The sequence below is a fragment of the Rhineura floridana genome, chromosome 3, assembly GCF_030035675.1.
Source record: "Rhineura floridana isolate rRhiFlo1 chromosome 3, rRhiFlo1.hap2, whole genome shotgun sequence".
Classification (NCBI taxonomy): domain Eukaryota; kingdom Metazoa; phylum Chordata; class Lepidosauria; order Squamata; family Rhineuridae; genus Rhineura; species Rhineura floridana.
In genome coordinates, this window is record NC_084482.1 from 87,463,698 (window position 1) to 87,485,675 (window position 21,978).

Genomic DNA, 21,978 nt, shown 5'->3' on the forward strand with positions numbered 1-21,978 from the left:
CGGAAACATATAGGCAGCCAATGCAAGCGGGCCAGAATCGGTGTTATATGTTCGGACCGCCTTGTCCGTGTCAATAGTCTGGCCGCTGCATTTTGCACGAGCTGCAATTTCCGAACCATCTTCAAAGGCAGCCCCACATAGAGCGCATTGCAGTAATCTAATTTGGAGGTTACCAGAGCATGGACAACTGCAGCGAGATTTTCCCTGTCCAGATAGGGGCACAGCTGGGCCACCAACCGAAGTTGGTAGAAAGCATTCCGGGCCACCGAGGCTACCTGAGCCTCAAGTGACAGGGATGAATCAAGAACAACTCCCAGGCTGCGAACCTGCTCCTTCAGGGAGAGTGTGACCCCATCCAGAACAGGTTGAACATCCACCATCCGGTCAGAAGAACCTCCTACTAGCAGCATCTCAGTCTTGTCTGGATTAAGCCTCAGTTTATTAGCTCTCATCCAGTCCATTGTCGCAGCCAGGCAACGGAGGCAGAGGCATTTAGCAAGTATGAGTTCTCAGACTCCTCTTCACTCTAAAACAAGCTCTCCTTGCCAGTCAAAAGTCAGCCATGTCCTAGACTTCCCCCCAATAATTTGTCTTTTAAAAACAACAAACCTTTAAAAAACCAAACCCATTTTTCCTTTACAAAACAATCTCCCATTCAACAAAAACTCAATAGTTTTACTTTAACATTTAATGCCGATGAAATTACATATTAACATCCCGCTATAAGGTCTAAAACATCATCTTTTTTGGGTGTGGACATCTCTTTATTGACTCTTTCTGTGACACTTTGTCTGTTTCTATTTTATTTATTTATTTATTTATTTATATCCCATCCTTCCTCCCAGCAGGAGCCCAGGGTGGTGTTTCTGAGCTCTGTCCTATTTAGATTCCGCTTTGGGGAAGACTCCTTTGAATTATACTTGTACCTTCCCTTTTGTCCAATCTTTGATCTTCTGTTCTGCTCCAAATACAGCTGGGTTGGAGTTCATGATGCATTTTATGTGAAGCTTAACTATTACACTCTTCTGCATTAGTACTGTCAAATTCCCAGTCCTGAGTATTTTCTCCCACTCTGTGTAGGCTTCTAAATGTCATGGAATGTGACTAAACAAGAAAGCTTGTGTGTACATACAAGGAAAAGGGAAAGGTGTGTAGTAGTGGCATTTGCTTTGCACACACATTATAATCACATACCACTGGACAGTTCTATTTTTTTTTCTTTTAAAAAGCCCTGGGCCTGCCATATTCATTATTAGGTTTACAATACCTTTTCTTAGTTGGCTCATGAATCATTGGAGTGTGCTTCAGTGACTGTGTGCTCCCACAGCAGATTTGAAAAATGAGCCCAGCAATTTCCAAACATCTCTCAGGAGCTCTACGTGGCCCTTGTGTGCCCGTAACATCATTTTCTTGGAATAATGCTGCCACGGAAGGTGATTCCAGTGCTTTCAAATGAGTCACCTGTGGGGTGTTCAGCAGTTGTTAAAATAACCAGCCTGCTTCTGAATTCAGTCTCTTTTATGGTAGATTCAGAAGGCAAACTTCTCACATTGCTAGGCCTGATTTCCATAAGCAGTGCTTATCCCCCAGCAGTGTTCCCGAGGGATTATGCACCATCCTCTGGACAATGAAGAAAGATAAGTCCCCTCCCCCTTTATTATTATTTCACTCTGTCCTTTGAATGAATGCTAGTATTTGGTCCATGAAAATATTCTAGATGATCTCTACACGTTGGTATTATTAGCGAAATCTTATGAGAAAACACTATCATAACTCAAAATGATCTCAGACACTCTGGCAAATGGATAGATATAAGCACCATGTTGTTTTAATAAGCAGAAGTGCAAGTGCCTGTGCTTTGGTAATGACAATTAACAACACAATTACTACTTAAGAAATGTCTGACTAACAAATAGAAGTGCACAAAGGCACCTGCAGGTTGTCCTTGGCAACAATGACCAATCTCTAAGTGCTCCTTTAATCTGAGGTAAGGAGGATGGCTACAAGGGTAGTGCCCTGTTCAGTTTAAACCTAATCGTTGTATGCCACCTAGAAAACCTGTGTTATGAGGTGATGGACAGATGCAAACAATAAATAAAATAAATTTTGTCAGAAGGGTTATTGAGATTGCACATGTGAAATGCTTTGAAGACTTAAAGGCATATTATGTAAGTATTATGTGGGGACCTGCAATAAATTGTGGGCAAGAATCCAGGATGGTGGGACTCCTGTCATTTAGTCAGAAATGGCTCGCCCATTGGGATGAATCCACAGTCATAGTCTCCCAGCCTATCCAGTATTCCTGCTGGTGCACACGCACAACTCTGACCCTGCCACTGCCTTGCCCCTCCCTCTTCTGGTATTTGGCAGTGATGCTCCTGTTGGGAGGCTGCTCCTGCAGCTTTGCCCCACTGGGTGAGTCCCTCCTGCATTTAAACAAATCTCAAGAGTGATCACTTACCTGACATGAGGTAATAGTTCATAGCCCAGCAAAGTATGAATAAATCTCCACTGAGTTCCACCATATATTATAGCATATACAACTGGTTTACCAAGGCTGCTGCTGCGAGAAATAACCATGAAGCTGTCAAATTTGAATGGGCTCTTTATTTGTTTCCCTACTGCGATGAAAGTTTTGTTTTGTTTCTGTGATCAAATATACTTTATTCTTTTCTAATGAAGTCTAGAGATCAATTAGTCCTGCTGGGTAAATATGAGAAAGAGCAGCAGCCTTAGCTGCTGTCTTCTTGTTTTGATAATAATTTAATATTTACTTAATTATCTTTATTGTTTGCTTGAGCAACAGGGACTAATTTGAAAAAATACTCATGCTCCTCACTTTCAATAGGTCATTTTCAGCAATCAAGTGATAAAACAGAAGTTCCCTTTATTGGAAGCAAAATGTATTAAAAATAAATCTATAATTCAAGGGCAGCACCAAAATGTATTGTCAAAGTGAAAAGTTAATATACAGTACTTTGCATTACTAGGGGCTTCACCCCTTCTCACTTCACTTGCCAATCCCACCTACCGTCACCAAAGCTTCCCACATCCCCCGATGGCGGATAGTCCACTCACCCAGTAGTCTTTGCCACCATGCCACGCCCCTGCCATCATGCTGCATGACATCATGACAGCCTAATGGCTTACATTTATATGCATATAGATAAGTGTTTTTGTACAACCCCTCAATCATGTGCCAAGGTAGTTTACAAAAAAAATAGATGACATGCAAAATAGACATGCCAAAGCTTGTAAAATAATAAGCATGTCTTTGCCTGGTTGCAAGAGGTCAATAATGTAAGTGTCAGGGGCAAAACTTTCTGGAGAGAACATTGAACAAGACAGGCTCCACCATGGCCCTCTCTTTCATAGTTACTAGCCTTAGGTCAGATGGCAGGGGCACCATATGGAGACAGTCCATCAGGTATCCTGGTCATAACATGTGAAAAGTACTAGCCAGTGTCAACAAGCTGAGGTAGTTCTGGCATGCATCTGTAGCATTCGTATTTGCTGAGGGCATGATGAAAGCCGGTGTTGATGCAGTTCAAATTTCTACATTGGAGACAGCTCTGTGGGTTAACCTCATGCTTCAGCCGTTATTCTTGGCACATCTTGAGGGAAATAGATCTACTGGTTTAGCTTTTTCTCATCCTTCTTCCCCTATCGTGCAAAGGTTCATTCAGGTAACCAAGTGGACCCATTTTCCACTTACATTTTGTGCAGAAGTCTTACTCAGTTGTGAAATGCTGGAACATGATGAATTTGGTGCATTTGAATTTTATTTATTTATTAAATATATAACCTGCCTTTTCTCCCAAGAGCCCAGTTTTGGCTTTTTTGTTTTGTTTTTTAAAAAATGCTTGTCCTGAATTCTTTTAAAACAAACAAATAAAACATGTTCCTGCATCTCTATGTACACTAATAAGGACAAAGCTGGAATTCGAAGCAGAGATGCTCAACAATGCAAGCACCCCTGCTCCAATTTTTGTGTACAGAATTGAGCTGGTCTTTTGCCTTGATTCTGTTGACATTTCATAGCTTGGGTGCAATCCTTCAGATCCCTCTATGCTACACCTTTCTATAATGCTAGATAGTGGCTGCCAGTCGGTATAGACAATACTGAGCTAGATGGACCACTGGTCTGACTTGATATAAGGCAGTTTCCTGCACTCTTGTGTATGTTTCAAGCAGTGGAGAAGACATCTCCAGCAGTTTGCATATGAAGTGATTTTAAAGGTTGCTCATGGTAAACCGGTGCTCAGGGGGATGGGGGAAGAGGGAAGAGTTGGGTGTGTAAACTTTGCCCCCATTATTCAGGCTTCTCCAGATTCTATTTCCTGAGAGCTAAGAAAGAGGCTAAAAGATGCCTGGACATTCAGCACATTGGCCAGCATTCCTCAACAGGATGACCTCCAGTCATTTTGGACTACAAGTCCCATCAGTCCCTGTCAGCACATCTTGAAAGCACCAGGTTTGGGGAGGCTGGTGTAGGATCATATCAGTGTGAGCTAGATTTGCCTAAGCTTTCCCTCTGCTTTTGAAGAGGAAAGTTGGAGCAAATCTAATCTACATATGCAGTTGTGACTGGTGCACAGTGGGGCTGGTGGGGCAGAAGGCAAGGAGCCCAACAGTAATTGGAGCCAGAGCCAATGACAGGCAAAGCCAACTAATTCTATTGTTGTTCCCATCCTCCTCCTTGCTGAGTTCTATGAGGGACAATGGTGAGACTAAGAAGGAGGAGGCTGGCAGGCAGTGCTACTTGTGCACTGGTTGTAAGAAAGAAGGTGGGCAGGCAGGAGCTGGCCAAGGGCAGAGTGAAGTTGGTGGCGCACTGCCCCATTTACCCTAATGGATCAGCCCCCACTGTATGCCTGGGATTCCACATGAACCGTCCACCTCTCAGAGGGAATTACTGGTTCAGTGAGTGTGTAAATGAGCCCCTGGATTGCTATCACATGGAAGCTAAGAGCTCTATACATCTCTTTAGGGTTTCACCCCTGTAAAAGTCTGTGTCTTGTATCTAGCAGACTAGTCTTCACAATGCACAACTGAGGTTCCAGAACTGTATTTAAGTGCCCTAAATTAACACATTTGTTTTTTGTTTTGTTTTACTGTGAGTTTTAAAAAAATTAGGGATTCTGTGTCTGGAAGAAACGTTTTATTTTGTGGAGTCATTAATAAAGGTATTTTTGAAAGATGAGGGTATTCTGATTCTATTGTGCAGCTACCGTTCACATTAGCACTGGGAGTAAATGCCTGCTAATGCATTTTGTATTCTTGGCAGTTCCCACAGAATTGAACTATGGGGTTTGTATCAGGTAAGCTGTGCAAACTAATTACTCTGCATTACTACACTGGTCAGAAGGGAAGGGGAATGTTCTGCAGGCATCACTAAGTTAGAGAAGTGTGAGAGAAGCAGGCATTGTATATTATAATAATCCCGTGCTTCGATACAGGAAGATACTTCTCATATTTCTGGGGTTAAGTGGGAGATGCACTTTAGAGAAATCAGGAAATCCCTCATGTACAATTTATACTTGTTCATTTATATTTGGTTTAGGTACAGTATTGTGTGTTCTACATTGCAATCCTGCCTTTTGAAAAGGATCTTATCGTCCAGCTAGGCCATAATAGAAATGTACTAGGTGGTAGGGCCTCTGAATTACTGGATTTATACAGTCCTTTTGTTGGGCTGCCTCATTCATAAGACAGAATGAAAGAGCTTGGTTAACCTTTGAGAGTATAGCCTGTATGTATACTTCTGAGCACATACAACACAAACGTCAGGGTAAAAAAGCTATAAATAATAAATATGCTGTATTTTCCACCATTTTATAAAGTAAACCTAATGGCCATAATGTCAAACATGCATGTACAATATTTATATAAGCAAGAGCTAGTGTGGTGTAGTGGTTAAGGTGCTGGACTACGACCTGGGAGACCAGGGTTTGAATCCCCACATAGCCATGAAGCTCACTGGGTGACCTTGGGCCAGTCACTGCCTCTTAACCTCATGAAAACCCTATTCATAGGGTCACCATAAGTCGGAATCGACTTGAAGGCAGGACATTTACATTTTATGAAAAGAATTCTGTCACATAAGTACATAAGTACATACAAAATACAAAAGCTTAGAAAGTACAACCTTGCACAGAACCTTTACAATTCAGAAACTTCAGACGGCTGAATCTGTGAACTATATGATTGTAATAATGGCCATACATTAACAACATGTATAACATTATGAAAAACTCAGCACGATCAATAAACTATGATCAATATTCTTCAGTGAAGGTCTTTTTTTCCCCACCTTCAGTGAAGTTCTACAGAGCTCTGGAACCCCAAACATGTTTTGACTTGTTCAGCCTTCCTCAATGGCATGCAGAAGTTCCTTGTGCATGAATTCATTATCTCAGGAGATCACTCATTAATAGCAAGGTGAATAGTTGGTATCTTCAATCTGCAAAAATGTGCAAAATCACTAATATTCAAATGTGGGACCCAATAATCATATGTAGCTCCAGTGATTTTGCATTTCCCCCCAGTCTTATACTTCATGGATTTAGCCACCTGAAGTTTCTGAACTGTAAAAAATTCTGTGCAAAGTTGTACTTCCTAAGCTTTCAGATTTTTGTATACTTGTTTCTAATTTTTGTATTCAAGGTAAGGCTAAATTCTATTCTTATCATATGCTTGTATAAATATTGTAAATGCATTTTTGGCATTATGGCAGTTACTTTATAAAAAGGTGGAACAAACACCAGATTTATTATTTATAGCTTTTTTACTTTGACATTTGTGTGTATGTTTCTGGTCTACAGTCAGGGATATTTTCTCTACATCCTGGTTTGTTTTATACCCTTTTAAGAGCCAATGGCAGTTTAGCATTATATATTGAATGACCGATTCTCATCACATTCAGTGTACATCTGACCAACATAATATAAAAGATTCAGAATCGATAAGGTAGTTTCTCCTCAATTCCAAGCTTTGATCTGCAATCTGTGGACCAAACTAGGTGATATGTGCAAGACACGGGAATGATCTCCTGACATTTTCACCTTTTATTTTAAGCTACCTTGATAATATGTTTGAAGGGCCAGATATAATTCTTAAATAAATTATAGAAAATGATAATGATAACAATAACAACAACAACAGAAAAGCAGTCACAGTATGCTGCCAACTACAGTGGAGGAGTGGCATGGGAAGGGACTACTTAACCTTTTCCCTCTGCCTATTTTGAGACAAGATGTTTAAAAACAGACATTTAAATGCCTTTTTAACTGTGAATGCAGGGAAGAAGCTGCAACTGCTAAACCAGCTGCCAGCTCATGAGTATCCTGATGGGCTGCCAGTGGGTAAAAGTGGTGCTGGTGAGAAGATGCAAACTTCCAGTCTCTTCCCGATGGCTTTTAAATCTCAGAGGGAGTCATAGAAAAGGGGAAGGAGGTAGAGGGGAAGCCTCTTGAGGAAGGATGAAGGCACTGGTGGGGATTGGTATTTACTTTCCCCAATGATGAGTAAGGCTTCTCCAGTTGTAGCCGGTGTGATGGGGCAGAGCTTACTTAGATAGGGCTGGGGTGGGGCAAGCCAGAGGTGTGCATCTGCACAGCCTTGACCCCGCCACTGCCCTGTCCCACCCCATCCCCATCCAGATCAACTGTAGAGATGCTATGGTCAAGAGGGTGACTCTGCAGCTCTGCTCCACCACACCAGCTACTACAGGGCATCTTTAGTCCGATGGGAAGGAAGTGCAGCCTGTGCTCCTGAAGGAAGCAAGGAGCCACTGCCCCAAGTGCTGCTGAGGGGACCATGTAAAATACAGCAATTAATTAGTAGGGAAACAGAATGGAACAGGCATACGGGCGAACACAGACAAAAGTCGCATGATTTGGAGAGTGATTTGCCTATCCATAGTTAGGGCTCACATTTTTAAAAGTTTGGAAAGATCCCAATTCAGAGGGCACAATTGCAATGGAATCCCTTCTTTGATACTATTTTGAAATATATTATTTTGAAACATCAATCCAAACTGACACCCATCTGAGCCAGTTGTTGAGGCAAACAAATACAAGCAAGCATTTGTTGTAAACTTGCTGTGTCAGGAACAGTTCCTAAGAATTGTGGACTCCCAGTGATTGCCTGTTTTCTTTTGGGAAAGTGATATCTGAGATACCAGTGGCGTTACTCAAACGCAAATGATCTCCTGCAAATAAGCATTCATCTTCTACTTATCTTGATGGCTGAAGAATGAACCAATATATAAATCTTGTGTGGGAAATTAAATTGAAGAATCCTGCATACCTACTATTAACCTATTAATTAAATATTGGCATCATGAGAAGATTACTGTTTCTAATCTGAGGAATCATGTCTGAATCTTGGCATGTGACATGGAGCCCTGTAAGGATCAACTGGGCCAGCATTCCAAAAGCAAATGCCTTTTCTTCCAGCACCCTTTCTTCCCTGTCCACGGGGTCAGACATCCATCCACAGGAACCTTTACTCATCATTTTGATACCACTGTATAGTGCTTTGCTTCTTGGTTTTAGAACTGCTTGAGGGCCAAACAAGAGGTGGCACTGGAAGATTCATGATCAGATTTCCTGCGTTTTTTGAAACGAGACGTGCTGCCATAAGGGGATAACGTGGATAGGGGCCACAGTGCTGGGGAGGAAGTTTTGTCCCCAATTAATTTGACAAATATATTTATTTTAGAATTACACACTACTGTTGTCAAATACATGCACACATGCATGCGCACACCCACACACAAAATACCAATATATCCAAAAATATGTTGTACTCCTCCATAATTTATGAATACTCATAATCCCCATGCCCTCATAATCCTCATGAAATGAACTCCATATCAAATTGTATCTGTATAATTCTATGTGCTTTGTTAAGGAGAACGATTACAAATCCATCTACATTTTATACTTTCATGCCTCCAATAAAATGCCAGTTTTAACCTATTTTGACATGCACCTTAATAATAAAAGATCATCAATGGCCCCAAAGGACCATTTGCTGAACAAATATCAGTCTTGATAAACCAAGAACTGTTACATTATACTTAGTACAATTTCCATAATTTGCATTCAACAAGTGGACTACAACAAAATGTTGCAGTGTGAAATTATCTTGGTTTTGGGTTCCATTTGGTCCCCCCTTTTAGGTTTTTGTCTGACTTTTTTTGTTCTTCTGAAAAACAGGGTTTCCTCAAGTCTGTTGATATCTCACTCTTGTGCTTTGATGGTGCTTGGTTCATAAATAAGATAAGGGAGGCAGAGATCTGTTAAGAAGTTTATAATAGTCGCAAATCTATTTCTGTAAAAACCCACACTAATAAGATTTCTGTATTTCCCCCTTGGAACCTTCACTGCAGCATTTTTATTCATGTTCCTAGCTATTTTTTTTTTCTTTTAAAGGCAAAGTAACTTGACTGACAGCATCAGAATTCAATGCATCTATTCCATATCTCAAAGCTTCAAATGCCATGTGGGTTTTGTACCTTAAACTTAATGCAGGAGTGAGTATCTGTCTGTGTATTAGTCTTTGCCATTATAATCTAGCAGCTGCAAAAACAACAGGAACAACACAACAACCTAAGAAATGCACATATTGAGTAGAATGTCATCCATAGTGTGTATTATCCACAGGGGTTCAGAAAGTAATCTGTTTTATGCAGTATGTTAACAGAGCAGAGCACATTTGTATTTACCAATTTGTCAAAAAGCATAAGAAATTAACTACAGCATAAATGTGGTTTTAGCTCAACTAAGCAAGAAGGTTGTGATTTTCTCTTGAGTGTGTGTGTGTTTTCTGCAGGATGCACAGATCCTTTGTCTTCCACACACACTATTGAGTCACTGGTTAGCTCTGCTTACTTAAATATGCTTTCAGGACAATGTACTTATACTGTAGCATCATCATCACCCAATCGGTGCAAGATGCTTCTGACAACTTAAATGCCGCCATAGAATCTAGAATCTATGCTAAACATGGCTGCTTCCTAAAGAAATTAACTTCTGAGGAAGAGAAAACTAAGGAATCTCTACTAGCTCAGCTCACTTCTCCGTGCAATATCCATAAATCATCACTGTTTCATTAAGAGTCAAAGCAGGATCAAGCAGAGATATTGGCATCACCAAACAATTGTAGTAACAGATCTCTGCAGAAAAACCCTCACAAACCTTGAGTTACAATGCAACTCTTAAGAAGTCATACCTTTGGGCACACCTTTAAAGATGTTTCACTTGAAATTGTTACTATCTGTTAATGAAGAACTTCTTGCACTAAAATGTTGGGAGTTTTTAATCAATCCATTTGTACATCTTCTCTAATGGAATGGCCATCATGGTCACATACAGTGCAATCCTAAACATGCTTAGTCTGAAGTAAGAAAAATTATACTTCAGTTCAACATCCTGTATTGAAATAGAAACAGCGATATCTAAATAACCCTGGCAGGTCATCTCATATGGTTCACACGACATGATAAGGTGTTCTTAGCTAGGGCTTGTGGTTAGTAAGTAGAGAGCTTAATCGTGAGCTCAAGTTTGAATGACATGCTTAGCTAAACCTTGGCTTAACTCATCATAGCACAGGAGTAAAAAAAGTTGAGGGAAGAGCAAACCAGCAGTGAGCTCCTCTTCAGGAGCCCACACGTTCATGCAATCCCAGTAAGTCATAGTTTGGCTTACTGTGTTGCACTAACATAGTAAAAGAGAATACATGTTATGATGAGAAGGATTCTGCTATGTCAGATACATCATGCTAGAATTGGCTATACTGTGGAAATACAGTAGCTTTAGAAAGGCAGTCCGAAGTAGAGTATTCTGTGGACCTCATGGAATTCACACTAGCAGTGTGGTGGGTTTTTTGCAAGCTTCAGTTACTAGTGCTGATGGAAAGTGACCTTGCAAATAACAAGAAAGGCAGACACAAGGCAAGCAGTTAAGAATACTTTCTTCACACATCCCCTAACTCTTTAACTATAGCTGGAGTCCTCCATTGGTTAAGACAGAGGGTTTTTTGTGGCTGATTAAATTGTTTATGCACCTACTGAGAGTGTTAATAGAATTTTTGCCCAATTCCAAGGTGGCAATAAATTGTAGCACATTCACGCGGCACCACAGGTTGCACTTGGACAAATGATCTATATAAGCAATCCACGGGAGACTTATTTAGTGGCTTTCAGAAAACTGGGGGGGAAATGTTGTTATGGTCTGGAGAATGCGATCAGAGCAGAAACTGAGAAGGTACTTCATACATTTAAGGGTCTCACATAGCACAAACTGAAAGGGAGGGAAGCAATAGCAATGAAGCTGGATTTCCACAGAAGTGGACCTCTGTACCATGAATACAAGGATGAAAAAGGTTTGACTCTTAGTATATTGAGGCAGATGCCACTAATTCATTGTACTTTTTCTTTTGTAGTTGACCACAATCTATTTTACAGGATTTTGAACTGAGACATGGATGGTAGATGCGAATTAATGCAAATAAAAAAATATTTGTCTATCTTTCCCCCTTAATTGCTAATAATGCTATTTTTCTCCAGGAACATCTGAATTGCATTCAGTTATTGCTATAAAAATGTAATTATTCTGATTACTTTGGTTAGGAAAACCAAAATCTACCTGAGGTTCCTTTCTTTGCAGAAATTATTCTTCCTTTCTGTAGCTACTTAAACATGCTGACCAGGAAACAGAAGATTAGACCTTCCCACTGTTGGAAAAGGGAACCTTTCCAGTTTCTTTAACGGACATTTTAAATTGCATGAGGAGTATCCTATGTCTCTGAAAGATTTTTATTACCACAGTTTCTGGGACTGCCATTCCTCAAAACTGTTATGCTCTGTCCTCTCTTTGTGAATCTTTCCTGCTGATCGCATGGTTGCATGACTGGTAGCATGCTGCCTTCCTGTTTGTGTCTTGTCATTCATTGTCATACGGTTTCATGCAAGGGAGAGGGAAGCCTTACATTTGATATTACCATCTGGGGAAAATAACAGGGCCATACAATGAGAAATGTCACATCCAATGAGCAAGATTCAAACATATCATATAGAAAATAGGGTCCCCTTCACATTAAGAATAGATCCCATCCAGTTTTATATTGAAAAGAAAAAAAGTGTATGTAGTCTTTTTTTGTTAAATTGTTTTCTTACTTTTTCCTAGACTTCGCCCGGTGGTATTACCTGTCTCAGAGAGGTAAAATTTAAATCAATTTGACTAACTTTCAAAAGAAGAAGTTTCCCCCATTATTATTCTAACAGTGATATAAATTGTTATTACTGCTTTCCTACCAATAAGGTTTTGTTTAAACCTGGAAAAAGTAGGCCAGGACTTTGAGTTGTCAGCCACTGGCCACTGGCACTGTACCATGCCAAATAAGAATGAACTTTTTTGATGTGTTAGTTGCCACAGAATACTTTGTGTTATTCAACCTGTGGTGAACTTTTTCAAAGTTCTGAAACAAAGAAAACCAGCAAAAGATATTAGAGTAAATCAATTCAGATCTTCCATCATTTTCTTCTACCCCATTATTAAAGCTCATTCACAATTCGTGGGCTTTCTTAGCCATATCAGTAGGGAACACAGCTGAAGAAAACTTTTGTAGCAACTAAACAATCTATATAGTAAATAGTAAAAATGTGACCATATTTCTCAATGTATAAATTATGGTGGTATATGACAATCCAAATGAGTTTATAGCTCTCTTCAGGTGCTCCAGCAATTGTTTACCCTGGGACCACATTCACATCACACATTTATTTCTCTGTTATTCCACTTTAAGCAGTCATGGCTGCCCCCAAAGAATTCTGAGAAATATAGTTTGTGAACGGTGCTGAGAGTTGTTAGGAGACTCCTATTCCCCTCACAGAGCTACAGTTGTCACAGTGATTTAACAATCAATCCTTCTTCCCAGGGAATAAATGTATGGTGTGAAATATGGTCTAGCTCAGCTCTTCATCACATCACTCTTCATGATTTGGAGAGTGATGTGATGAAGGGACCCCCCTTCCACTTGTGTAGGCACCTGCTCTGAACTCTGGAAGATCAAGATTCTATTTCACACAAGGAGCCAACATGAATTGCAGCGCATAGCCGGGAAATGAAGAGGCAAGACAAGATGAGGTGTGGGTAAATCAAGGGCCACATTTATTGGAATAAAGCCAATTACATGCTTGATTGCATAATAAAATGATCTGCAGAGACAAGTGCGGAACAGAACTCATCCCCAGTCGGGCGAGGGCACCCTGCCATGGGAAATTGGGGTGGTCCAAGCCCAATCCCCACTTCCAGGCCCCATCCCTGCAGGATGGTTAGGGAGGCCTTCCTGCTCCACCCCCCCCCCAGGGCTGCACAACTCTGAGTGTTACAGGTTAGTCCCAAAGGTGAGCCTTATCCTGCCAACCAGCCGCACAATCTGGAAGGCAGGTCTCAGAACCCACCGATCACCTTAAAAGGTGCCTAAGGGTGGTCACCAAACCCTGCCTTGTGAAATTCTGCACATATCTGCCACAAAAGAGGACAAGCCTCAGTTAGTCCCTCTTCCCCCACCTGCAGCAAATTATTTCACGCAGGGCACTCTGCAGATCAGAAAGAAACAGATCGTTACCCAGGTCAGACATATGAACACTGTATGGCTGGTAAAGATCGGCCCTGTCACACCTCACCTCCAGGTGATGTATTACCTTGCCCTGCTTCACAGCAAGGGTGAGCCAGACTTCCCTATTTACCTTTCGACTAGCCTTATTCAGGCCTCTGGGATCATTCCCACCCCTCCCAAAAGAGGCCAAGGGGAGACGGAGCAGGGCTTAACTAGGCACCCTGCTCCACCCCCTACGTGACAGGTGCGCATGGTCACAATGCGCCAAGGGAAGGGGCTCTGAAGCCATGCCAGATCTTCCCCGGCATGGCTGCAAAGGCCCACCATAACCAGAGCCCTTGGGTCTGACAATGGCGGGAATTGTACCAGGCTCCTTGCTTCAGACTGCCATCCTCCAACTTGGGTTGGGTACAGAGGTAGTGCATTTATTCCCATGCCTCCCCGATGTTGTTCACAGTTGCCAGAAGAGGAGTTTATGTTAAGATACTATGTGTTAGTTCTCAAACTTCGATGTTAAAATCCAAGTCAAACAGATTCAGTTGAGATTATTGTGTTTGGAACTAGTTCACACTACTAAATTCATCCATGCTGTCACGAATGCAGGTTCATTACTGTATAGAGAAAGTTAATATGAATCAGGCCAGAAGGAGCCATTTCTGCAATTACATTTGATGAAAAAATAGAATAAAGCTACATTACCTTGGAAGAATTTAAATGTGGCCCATGATTTGAACAGTGAAGAGGTTTTGTTGCAAAGAGCAAGAGTGCAATTCAGCAGAGCTATAGCATGCTGTGGAGAAATAGACATGTAGCCAGAGGTTTTCTTTTAACGTTCTACTGTAGCCATAGAGGCAGGCTGCATTTTAAACTAGAAAACTTTAAAGAAACTACGGGTTATATTGGATCAAGCTCTTAGGTTCTGTGGCTTTAAAAACCTCTTAATTTAAGTCACATACAAATGGGAAATAACTCTTCCTTAGTTTTTTTCGTAACCTGTAGTTAATAAAAGAGAGCCACTTTCTAATGAATTTCACCCATTATATTTCTCTTGTAGTGATAAATCTGTCCCATCCTTACAGTTCATGGCATTTTTACAACTAATGGTGGATGTTTCAAGAACATTCTTTACATAATTGCTTTTATACGATGAAAGAAGAAATTTATCATATAGTCAATGTAAAATTCATTTTTCTGTTCTCACCATTGGTAAACATCATGCATTCCTGTAAAATCTAGAGTTATGTTCCGAAAAGCAGTTGAGCAGGAAATCAAAATCAAAATACTTCTTTCTGGTAGGCCAGGTGTTTGCTAACTGGTTTGAGGAAATGGCCTCTAATGAGCGTGTTGAATCTGGAGAGAGTTGGGTTCACCAAGTCATCACTACGTGGGGGTAAATAAGGTTCACAACAACGGTATGTGAGTAATGCTTACCATCAAGGAGAAACAGAGTGTATTAATGCTAGTGTACTGGCAAGAACCAGCATTATCTGAAATGCTGCTGCACTGTGATAAAGATTCTTTGCATGGCGCATGACTGTTGATTAAACAAGGCAAAAGTAATTCATCGTCACTGATGCAAAGTTGAGGAGCAGCCATTAAGGACTTGCAGCTGATCCACCATAATCTACTCTATTACCTTTACTATAAATGGAATATTCAAAAACAGTCTATAATTTTGTGGAGCACACGGACTTAAGGAGGGTTATTTTCAAACTAGATCTCGCCACGCCCTACTTCAGAAAGCATTAGCCATAGACCTTATCAGATCAGCCAGTTTGGATGAGGCCAAGGTACAGAGAGCTGCAAGAACCTTACCCATATTATCAGGCTGCAACAAATGAAATTTAGCCAAGTAACTGCAAAATTATGAAGCCATCAGACAATGGAGAATGGGAGTCAGGGATAATAAGAGCAATTTTATTCACGTTACAATGAGCCTTTGTGAATATCCTGCTCCAAATGACCACAGAAGTAAGAAAGAATGATTTGCCGCTACAGCTGCTACACTGCAGTCTCCAACATGAGCACTGCCTCATGCTCAAGTCAGAATTCTGTGAAGTTGCCATTACTTATGCTGCATTACTATTATGCTTGCTGGTTTATTGCTTGGAGTTACCTATTATATGATGGAGCAGTGTAGTTTAACATCTTAGAGTTATCGTATCACCCACTCAGGCCATCACCCTTTTCCAGAGATAAACCTTGACTGCAACAGGACAGCCAGAAAAAAACTGAACAGCAGTCTGAAAACCAACTGGACCCATCAGCCATGTTGAACCACACAAGTGAAATGAATTTCTTTTATTAGTGTTGGAGACTGATCTGGAAGTGGTAATTAACCTCCTTACAACAGCAAAGATTCATAGTTTGAGTCATTGGGAAAAGGCTGATCCTTTCCTTGATTGGTATTTAAAAACAAGGCACGTTGTTACTATGTCAATATTACCATATTTCTTATTAGGAATTATAATGATGCAAATACTGATAGTTTTATGGAGAAATGCATTTTGTTTGTTGCAATCCTGAATAAGAACTTCCAAGATTTTGTCTGGCTGCTCTTGGTCCCTCGCCCTCTGTATGAACTTTATATATTGTAGATTGGATCTAGAGAAACACTATGAGAAGTGGGTGACCAGTAGGTGGGTTTCCCACACAACCTTCCCCAGCAGCCCCCAAGCCTCTCCCTACGGAATGAGGTGGGCTGTGGCACAGAAGACTGAGGGGGAAGGTGCCTGTCCCCCAATTTTGGGCAATCCCCCCTTCCCTCTCAGCTTCCCATGCCACAGCCCACCCCATTTGTTCCCCAACCCTGGGGAGAGTGTTTTTTTTTTTTGAAGGATTGGAGGGCTGCTAGGGGGAAGAATTGGGTGGAATGCAGTAGTGTAATGGCAAATTCAGAAGTGCAGGGTCCCTTTGTGATAGTCATCCCATGCCCCATCACAGCCACGCTCCACTTTCCCTCATCTTCCTTGCTCTTCCTGTTGTCTCATGAGTCCACACTCCACTACAACAATGTCCCTAGGAGCCAATCAGAATGAAAAGGGAGGCTGTGTATTAGCTACTGAGAAGAGTCTTCCAGTGGAAGATTCACCTCCTTTCACTCTGATTCACTCCAATCAGCATGAAAGGACAAGGACTGTTCTCTTGTCAGTGGTTAACATGCTTCCTTTTCACGCTGTTTGGCTCCTACATAGGGACCCGGCTGGGACACTGCTCCCACAAACATAATGGGTCTGTGACCCCCTGTGACCCCAGACTACTACACGCCTGGAGGAAAGGCACCCACTCCCTTCTGCTGGTGCTTGTCTGGTCCCAAGACAGAATTTATTTTGTAATTTAAAAAGAGAGAGACACCCACTGAACAGCTATGATGTCATAAGACACCGCTCTAAACGAAGGCCTGGATGCCCATAGAAGATCCTGTCCTGCAAATTAGAGAAGCTGGAAGTAACCAGATAAAATTATGTAGAGTCAATTAAGAATTGATTGGGTGGGGGAGGGATTAAAGGCGGGGAAAAGCACATTGAGTTAGTGTTAATGAAAGCCACTAAAGGGAACAAGAAAGGCTTTAACGACTGCCTCAAGAGAGGCCAAGCCAGTATTAAACGAGAGACATTTAAGACTGTGAAATGTCTGAACTACATACTTGTAAAAGATGTAAGTGCAATTAGGAAGAGACAAAAGCTTTGATGATTTAGCTGATGAAATGTAGAAGGTGTGGACATGCTATAAAAATGAATAAATCAGCAAATGCAGCTGATGATGTTCAGGGATGCAAAGAGGATTAAGTAAGGCATTTTCAGTAATGGCCACTGTCATGGCTGTTATTATAGTGCCTTAAGACAATGCAAGTGAAGTGTATTCCCAGCATGGACATAGAAGTCCATAGAAGTAGGGGGGCACCATCGTCACTACCCCACATCTCTGTGTGCAAGCAAGTCAGCACAGGGGTCTGTCTGCCTTCTTGCCATTGCACCAAAGCAATGACGTGTTGTGCCGTCTTTCAAGAGGGATCAGTAACCCCAGTTAGAAAAGTATAAAGCATGTGGCAGTCATGTCACCACCAGTCACAGTTACAAGGTTACAAAAATGAAGAGAAAGAAAAAGAGAGAAAAGTGCTTGGACTATCTCACTATAATGTGTAAGGACTATGCTTCCTTAAAACACTGAGGATTTCTTTCCACCTCTGCATCCCCTTAATATGAGGAAAAACCTCTGGTGATATACATAGAGAGAGATGGCCACTTAGATAGAGAGATGGCCACTTAGATAATAGGCAGCATGGCATATTGCTGTTTCTTTCTAGCCTTACATCATGCACTATTAGGACCAAACTATACGTTATGCTAATGCTAACTACATAGCATGCAGCCTTATTTCCTGATTCTCTCCAATTTTGGATGAGTGGTCTAACACTGCATTTTTGGGGAGTGGTCACAACATACAGGGAGGGAAAATTTATACCTTCTTCCCCAGTCACAGCACTGCCTAAGAACAGTCCACCCCACATATGCAGCTACAAGTTATGGGGGGGGATTACCCATACCTCTAGACATTAAAGAAAGTAATTTGGCCCAGAGAGCTCCCATTGTACAACTGTGGGGATGAGAAACTATGGAGAAAGGGCCCTTTGCACAAAACGGCCTAGCCTCACAACACACATGGGAACTTGTCTATGTCTAGAACCCTAACATGTACCTTGCCTTGAAGCTCCGGGCACCAGTTACCCAACACCAAACTTGACTCTGCTTCTACAACTAGCATAGACAGAAAGCCCTATACAGGTGGGAAAGGGTAGGGGAATGCTATCATGTATAACTGTGGCAACTATCTTCCATATTTCACCCACCATCCCCTTTGCCATTTCTGAATACAGAATTGAGTCCAACTTCTGCTCATGCAACAGAAGTTCCCCTCACTCTCCTCCTCCCATGTGTCCCCCACACCACTCCAAAATCTGTCCCAGAGGGTCAGGGGGTAACCCCAGGGCAGATTTAGGGAAGGTGCAAGGTGTGAAGGGGAAGGAGGTGTTCTATTGTGACTAGAATCTGTCAATTTTGGTTCTCTCAGTTATTCATTTTCCCGATCAGTTCTCCAGGTTTCTGAAGCAATTTGCGATTTAAAAAAAAAAAAAAATCCTCATGAAAATTTTCAAAATTTTAGCATGAACCTCTTCTAATAAACATATTTTTGTATGCAGTTTTGACTATTGTACATATTTGTGCAAGCAATTTCTCCTAACATATGTTATTTTCACTCATGTATTCATTTCAATACACATTTTCCCCAAATACGTGCATTTTTGTAACACTGGTTGGTTGGAGAACTGCATTACAAAATTTGGATATGTGCGAATTTCAACAGATGCCTGAGTTTCGGTTCTCATATCATTTTACAAAAACATGAATTTGATAAATTTGGCTTTAAATGAGAACTATCAAATTTCTCCCTCACCCCTAATTGTGACTTAAGTGGATACAACCCACTGCGTCCTTCCCCCCACTCACCCTGCCAACTGCTGTGTCTCCCAAACACAGGGGAAACCGTCATTCATGCACTCCATTCCAGCCATTGCGATTGCTGGTCAAACACTCATGAGCACTTTTGCTTTGCAAAAGCACAGCCCAAATATATATAGCTAGTGTGCACACAGTACTTCACCACAATCTCAAATGGAAAAGGAGTCACTGCATTCTCCCCATGCCATGTTCCAGGGCAAGGTGGAGCAGATTCAGCATTCAGACTCGGGGACAATGTGCTCCAGCTGCTGACTATTACTCATTATTTCTCTCTCTGTGTTCCCCACATACTCTCCACAGGCCACTCTTCCATAGTTACAGGATCCATCCTGCTCTATGCAGACCATGAGGTAGGTCCAGAAGGTCCAACCCCATGGCCAGCAGCAGTGATCAGGATGCTCCGGGATGCTCTTCTGTGGGTTGTAACCTACTTATCCCAGGAAGGTTTTTGCATCCTTGCCAACTCAACTAACACACCAATGTGCAAGAGATGATGGTGTTCCCAACATGGAGCTAGAGCCAAAAGGGACATTGTGCCTTCTGTCTTGCTGTCTGTTGAGCCACTTCCCAAGGCTTGGGTGACTGGTTGGCAACACCACACATGTATCTTTCCCTTTTGGGATTTCCTCTGTCCAGATGCTGTGAGGAAGCAGGTTTCTCAGGGTGCACAAGTGGAATTGACCACCATCCCAGGGTGCAAGAGGCAATTGGCAGGAAGTGGGAAGATAGCGAAGGCAATATGTCCTGCTGAGTTTCTGCCCACCAAGACTGGCCAGTCAATCAAAATAACAGAGGGAGTGGATTGACCTCACAGGTTGGCTCATGCAGGGGCCATCCTGTTGGTCCATGAAGCACTTCTCCTGACTGGCTCAGTGGGGACCCTCCCCACCTTTCCTAATGTGGGTTTGTGCCCTGCATTTGAACCAAGGACTCCACCCTGGCATGTAAAACATGATCTGTTTCACCCATCTAGGGTTCTTGTCGTGACCCTTCTGCCCCTGCTGTCTATGATCACGTCTTGAGGCTGGAAGCCAAATGCCACATAATGTGGCAGGAGTCCCACCTACTGAGGTGGCTGAGTAGTGAGGGAACTGCTCTTTGGAACTCGCAATCTGCGTTTGAGTTCTAGGAGGTCCTCTCTTTTGCCTGTCATGGCTTTTTATTTTACCAGGCATACAAAGGGTGAATGGAGGTCCTGGTGAGTCTCAGACTCCAGCCCTTCCTTCCCAACCCTGTTTCCCTGGCAACTCAATATAGTGCAAGCTGATGGAAGCCACAGCTGTCAGTTTGTGGCTGTGGCTGCCCTTGTGGTGTTTCCTGGCCCCTCTCTTTGACTGCATAGCAAAAATAATATTTTCTTCCTTGGGTGAGTCTTGAACCCTTGTCCCAGGAAAGCTGTGTATGCCCTTAACAGGCTGCTGGCCCAGGAAGCTATGTTTGTGCTGTCTTGTGTGTTCCCCTCCTGCTTTCCCTTTGTGTGCTATGCTCCAAAATGGTGCCTCTGAGCAGCATAAGGGGATTCAAACCACTGCCTGGAGGGATGTTTGGAGACTGGCAGTAGCAGGGTCACTGGGGCTGAAGGACTGGGAGCACTGTGGCATCATCTTGCTTGTGTGTGTGTGTGGTGATGCATGGGTGTGTGCTGGAGGGGTCCCTATTGTCATGAATTCATTGGCTGCCTTTGTGTGTGGATTACTTATGGCTGCAGTCATTGGCACAATTCCTGAATAGGGGTTGTGGCAGTGTTTCCAGGGATGCTGGGGGGAGGGAATAGGTGTCTGTCAGTATATTTCAAACATTTATTGGGGACTTGAGACAAAAGAATCATGATGGTCCTCACATACACAGCCACCATCAGCAGTAGTATTAATAGCTTCTAATTTTGTAGTAATGATTTGTTAGTATTGAAGAATGGCTTACTTCTTGCTTGTTACATTTGTCTCCCTTCATCTTCACCAAGTGCAGAAAGGAGGCCTCTAAAATTGGTTTGGCCCAGTTTCTTCTAATGGCACAGCAGGCTACACTAAAAACCCCAGTGGAGCACATGCAAATTGCCCCCATCTTCTTTCTTTCCTTCCTCTTCTATTTAACCAAGACTTCTAGCGGGGAACTATTAAAGAGGAAAGGATAAGAGAGCAATGCCTATGGGATGTTACAGATAACTTTTCATCTCCTACAATATGTACACATGCATTTGTCTTGGCACCAAGAACAACTGCTACAGGTGGCAAGACCAGTCAGGGAGTAGTAAGAGAGGGAGATACCATGATTTCACATTGAGAATAGTGAGGCTTGGAGAAGCTGGCCTGTATGGTTCCTATAAGGTTATCCTTTCATCTAAAGCAGGGGTGAGGAACCTGAGGTCCTCCAGATGTTGTTGGATTACAACTTCTATCAACCCTGATGACTGATTATTGACTAGCTGGGGCATATGGAAATTGAGCAACATCTGGAAGGGTCTCCATCCCTGATCAGATACATAGAGAATCAGATACACAAAGGGATAGAAAGTAGTTGAGCACTCTTCATCCACCAAAATTGATCCCCAGTAGACAGATTATGGGCACCTGCCGAATGATAAGGGATGTTTTGCTACAGGCCACTAAGACAACAGATGGTGTAAGGTACAGAACTATATATATAGACAAACACCTACAATCATAATAAAAAGTTCGCACACCATTCATGCAACTACCACTAGACTTGGTAGCGGCAGACTTCTTGGTAAAATTATGTTCTTTTTTTCATGTATCTATGTATTTTTTATCATGGTGAAAATATATTTTGCACCATGTACGCTTCCCCACTCCATGACTTCTTTGCTGTTCCT

At 42.0% G+C, this 21,978-nt stretch overlaps 1 protein-coding gene across 3 annotated transcripts in view; it reads left to right on the top strand.

The window, feature by feature from the left end:
- The window catches only part of KCNIP1 (potassium voltage-gated channel interacting protein 1), a 161,781-nt gene that overhangs the window by 114,750 nt on the left and 25,053 nt on the right, over positions 1-21,978 (top strand). The window contains exon 2 of one of the 3 annotated variants that reach the window (XM_061616815.1): positions 12,195-12,227. The exons of 1 other annotated variant lie outside the window; for it this stretch is intronic. In XM_061616815.1, coding sequence (XP_061472799.1) covers positions 12,195-12,227 — 33 coding nt within the window. Of the gene's footprint in view, positions 1-12,194; positions 12,228-14,980; positions 15,042-21,978 lie in introns of those variants that run through there. One more of the 3 variants, XM_061616817.1, reaches the window with a different exon arrangement.